The sequence below is a fragment of the Acanthisitta chloris genome, unplaced genomic scaffold (assembly GCF_000695815.1).
Source record: "Acanthisitta chloris isolate BGI_N310 unplaced genomic scaffold, ASM69581v1 scaffold35819, whole genome shotgun sequence".
Classification (NCBI taxonomy): Eukaryota; Metazoa; Chordata; class Aves; order Passeriformes; family Acanthisittidae; genus Acanthisitta; species Acanthisitta chloris.
Window position 1 is genome coordinate 625 of NW_008692541.1, and position 4,533 is coordinate 5,157.

A 4,533-nucleotide genomic window follows, 5' to 3' on the forward strand; every position below is an offset into this window, starting at 1 on the left:
AGGGGGTTGGGACTAGATGATCTATAAGGTCCATTCCAACCCCTTAACATTCCATGAAAATAGCCAACAGGATTTTTTCTCCTCTCAGTGAGAAGAAGGACATGCCCCACCATGTCTGAGAGCAGCAAGAGCAGCTCCTTGGCCTTTGGCCAGGTGGTCATTGGGCCACCAGGCTCTGGGAAGACAACCTACTGCCATGCCATGCGGGAATTCCTGGGCCACCTGGGCCGTCGGGTGTCTGTGGTGAACCTGGACCCTGCCAACGAGGCCCTGCCCTGCCCCTGTGCCCTGGACATCGCTGAGCTCATCACCCTGCCTGATGTCATGGACAGCCTGGGCCTGGGCCCCAACGGGGGCTTGATCTACTGCATGGAGTACCTGGAGGCCAATTCCGACTGGCTGCAGGAGAAGCTGGAAGGACTCAAGGGACACTACATCCTCTTTGACTGCCCAGGGCAGGTGGAGCTCTACACACACCATGATGCACTGAAGAATGTCTTTGCACAGTTGGCCAAGTGGAATTTCAGGGTAGGTTTGGGGATCAGCACCTGAAACCATGTGTGCTTGGCAAAGGGCTCTGAGACTCTGCACCCCATGGGCAGAGAGTGATTGTGGGTACTGATGGCTGGTTTTGACCATTCCTTTATCAAGGAAGGAGGGGAGTTTTTCCCTATTTTATGCTTGGAGAGGTTGGCCAAAGAATGGCTTGTCAGGGCTTTTAATGCAGTGGGATTGGGAACAGAAATAGGGATTCCTTCCTCACACTCATCACAGAACCCCAGGCTGGTTTGGGTTGGAAGGACCTTAAAGCTCATCTCCCTCCAGGGAGCTGGATCAGCACCTGAAACCATGTGTGCTTGGCAAAGGACTCTGAGGCTCTGCATCCCACGGGCAGAGACTGTGGGTACTGATGGCTGGTTTTGGCCTTTTCTGTGATGAGGCTTTATCAGGGAATTTTGTCCTATTTTATGCTTGGAGGGATTGGCCAAAGAGTGGCTTGTGAGGCTTTTAATGCAGGGGGATTGGGAACAGAAACAGGGTTTCCTTCCTCACACTTCTCACAGAACACCAGGCTAGTTTGGGTTGGAAGGACCTTAAAGTTCATCTCTCTCCAGAGATGCCTCCTTAGAGCTCAGCTCCCTCCAGATTTCCACCCTCCCCACAGGAATGCTCAGGCCATCACACACTCAGGAGCAGTAACTGTAGCACACCACGTTCTGCTGGCAGAGCCAATTGCCATGTGGTTTGCAATAATAATTAATAATTATATTAATGAGCACTTTGATTCCCTGTGTTTTGTGCTGCTGTAACGATGTGGTCCCAGATCTCTGGAGCTTCCTTCAAGTCAGGCCTCTGAGCCTGAGTCACAGCTACATTTCTGCAGCAAAACCAGCCAGTTTGGAGCTCCCAGGCAGGTGTGAGCACCTGGGAGAGCATCAAAACAGCAGCACAAATGTCTTTTTTTAGCAGCTACAATTTCATGTCCATTTATTTGAATGAAAATAACCTCTAATGTGCAGATTCCCAGTGACATTCTCAAGCAAATGAACTTGCCCTTCTTGCTCACACTGCACAGGGTTTGCACATTCATGGTTTGGCCCAAATGCAAACCAAACGCAGCGTCAGCAGGTTCCCTTGGTTGTGGGACTCTTCTCACCTGCACAGCCTCATCTGCATCTTCCATTGTGCAAGGAAGCTCAGAACACGTCCTACAGGGAGCAGAGCTGCTTGGCTGGGCTGCAGGTCGGGCAGGTGGGGCCTGAGATGTCACCTGGATGTCACACAGGGCAGTGCAAAGGGCCCCAGGTGGGCACACATGGATCTCCCCACTCCAAAACACAGTGCCCACCTGGAGAAAACACACACAAGGGCTGTGTGGAGGTCCCTGGAGCACAGCAAGTGCTTGTCCCATCCCTGGAAGTGTTCCAGGTCAGGTTGGATGGGGCTTAGAGCAACCTGGGCTGGTGGAAGGTGCCCCTGCCCATGGCTGGGTGTGGAATGTGATGAGCTTTAAGGTCCTTCCAACCCAAACCATCCCAGGATTCTCTGATTCCATGTTTTATTTGCAGGATGTAGAAGGTAGGTGGTAACTTTCCCAACGTGGTTACAGTCAGGTCTGATCAGATGATCCCATTGCCACTTCCAGACTGTCCCAAAAGCAAGTGGATGGTCTTGTCATGGGTCTGACTTTGTCTGTTCCTCTGTCCCTCTGTGCCCAGCTGGCTGCAGTGCACTTGGTGGATTCTCACTACTGCACAGATCCTGGGAAGTTCATCTCTGTGCTCTGCACCTCTCTCTCCACCATGCTGCACGTGGAGCTGCCCCACGTCAACATCCTCTCCAAGATGGACCTGATCGAGCAGTATGGAAAGTTGGGTAAGAGGATTCCGTGGGATCACAGACTGCTTGGGGTTTGGAAGGACCTTAAAGCTCATTCAGTTCCACCCCCTGCCATGGCCTGGGACACCTTTCCACTAGGCCAGGTTGCTCAGAGCTCCATTCAACCTGACCTTGAACACTTCCAGGAATTTGAGGGTGAGGGATGTGGAATTGGGTTGTGTCAGGTGCAAATTATCTGCTTGGGAACGGGGATGGTTGTGAAACTGGGATAAATCTCAGTGATGGTTGGGAAACTGGGGTAAATCTCACTGTGCTCTTCAATTTACAAAGTGCCTTCAGAGATCTATGTTTCCCTGCAGCTTTCAACCTGGATTATTACACCGAGGTCCTGGACCTCTCTTACTTGGTTGACCATTTGGCATCCGATCCCTTCTTCAGGAATTACCGACGCCTCAACGAGAAGCTGGTGGAGGTGATTGAGGACTACAGCCTGGTGTCCTTCGTCCCACTCAACGTCCAGGTGATGCAGCAGGAGGGAACAGGGAGCCTTGGTTATGTATTTGGATATGTAGCAGCTGTTTTGTGTCTGCTTAGAGGGCTGAAAGCTCAGCTGTGAAGAGACTCAGGGATGGAAAACAGGGAAACACACCCAGACTTGTAAATGATCCACAGCAGCCAAAGGAAAAGAAAAGGCTAATGAGCTTGGGGCTATGTGGGCCTTGTGTCCTGGGGTGGGGAATTCAGGCTCCCCCTTCATTCAGCTCTTCTGCACCTGCACTTCAGATCTGGGCAAAGGATGACCTAAAACGCTGTTAAATTAGGGAGCACTGAGTAATTAGAAGATTGGGAGGAATACCTTGGGGAGGAAGGGCTGGAAATGTGGTTGTTAATCAGGTAGCTGGCAGAAGTGTCAACAGAGGCAAATGGGCTGGGAGGAGGTGATGAAAGGAGTGAGGGTGGAGGGTGTCAGCCTGGCCTGTACCAGGGTGTCCCTGTTTGTCCCGATTTGTCCCATGTCCCTGGGGCTCTGGGAGGTCGACAGTGTCCCCAGGCCCTTGGGCACTGTGTGGGTGGCCCAGAGCCTCAGAGAAAATCCGTGGATGAGCCCAGCATGAGCTCATGGCTCTGGGAAAGCAGCAGATCCCCAGTGTGCCCCTGCTCCCTCTCAGGACAAGGAGAGCATGCGGCAGGTGATGCAGGCAGTGGACAAAGCCAACGGCTATTCCTTTGGAGACCAGGAGCACAGGAGCCTGGAAGCTCTGATGTCAGCAGCAGTGGGAGCTGATTTCCACTTTTCTTCGTATCCTTTGTGGTGCTGAGTTTGATTTCTCCCCTGGGGAGAGAGGCTGGAGGTGGGAATGGCCCTTTGCAGGCCCAGGTTGGTGGCACACGTGTGATGAGTGTGTCAGGCTCAGCTCATAACAGACACTTGTCCACACCAAACCCACCACAGTTGTTGCTAATTTCTACTGTGAATATGGAAGGAATTTTTTGACAACTTTCCTCCTTCTCACACTCCCTTGGATGAGTTCATTCCCTCTTTTCCAAACCATACAATTGATTCTCCTGTACTTGTCGGGTCTGGGATCAGGCAGAGCCAGAAATAACTCAGGTGATGCCTGCTGCTGCCAGCACTGGGTCTTCCTGCCAGCCTTGGGGCTGATATGTGGCTGGTTCCTCGCTGAGAACGTTCAGAGCTCCTTGCAGAAGGGAGTGTTTGAGCCCAGCCCCTTGTTTTCCTTAATTACTGCGTTATCAGCACACTTGCAGTGCAGGAGAAGTATGTGCAATCTCAGGACAAAGCCGTGGAAGAAGAGGTGATGGATCTGTGACACACCCTGCCACGGCTCCTCTCTGTTTTGACACCTCTCCTTTTCCTACCAGAAGCTTAAGCTGTGACTCAGAGCAGGTGAAAGCCTTTCAAGGCAGAGTCTGGCTGCTGGACATCCCTCTCTGGGTGGGTTTGACCTCCCAAGCTTCAGCCCCACTGCACAGAGCAGTGATTTGGCAGGAAGGAGATGGCTGAGGGCAGGACGAGATGGGTCTTAGGAACAGAGATTGAGCCAGGGGAGGGCAGGAAAAGAAGGGAAATAAAACCTCCTCTTCCCCATCATGACCAAGACAGATCCAAAGAGAAAAAAAATGAGTTGGTGCTGCCTCATCTGCAGCAAGACTTGAGACACAAGTTCTGGG

At 52.1% G+C, this 4,533-nt stretch overlaps 1 protein-coding gene across 1 annotated transcript; it reads left to right on the top strand.

The window, feature by feature from the left end:
* The first annotated feature begins 107 nt into the window (after nt 1–107).
* On the top strand, nt 108–4,311 carry GPN2 (GPN-loop GTPase 2). The gene is made up of 5 exons (XM_009082713.1): nt 108–528; nt 2,220–2,376; nt 2,700–2,860; nt 3,510–3,640; nt 4,100–4,311. The coding sequence occupies exons 1-5, from the start codon at nt 112–114 to the stop codon at nt 4,170–4,172; spliced, it is 939 nt and encodes a 312-aa protein (XP_009080961.1). The 5' UTR covers nt 108–111; the 3' UTR covers nt 4,173–4,311.
* Nucleotides 4,312–4,533: the final 222 nt, after the last annotated feature.

Bases quoted from the DNA above. Each gene is read 5' to 3' on its own strand.
- GPN2 (XM_009082713.1), top strand. From the start codon at position 112: ATGTCTGAGAGCAGCAAGAGCAGCTCCTTGGCCTTTGGCCAGGTGGTC. The intron at 2,377-2,699 runs GTAAGAGGATTC...GTTTCCCTGCAG, and splicing joins CGAGCAGTATGGAAAGTTGG to CTTTCAACCTGGATTATTAC. The intron at 2,861-3,509 runs GTGATGCAGCAG...GCTCCCTCTCAG, and splicing joins TCGTCCCACTCAACGTCCAG to GACAAGGAGAGCATGCGGCA.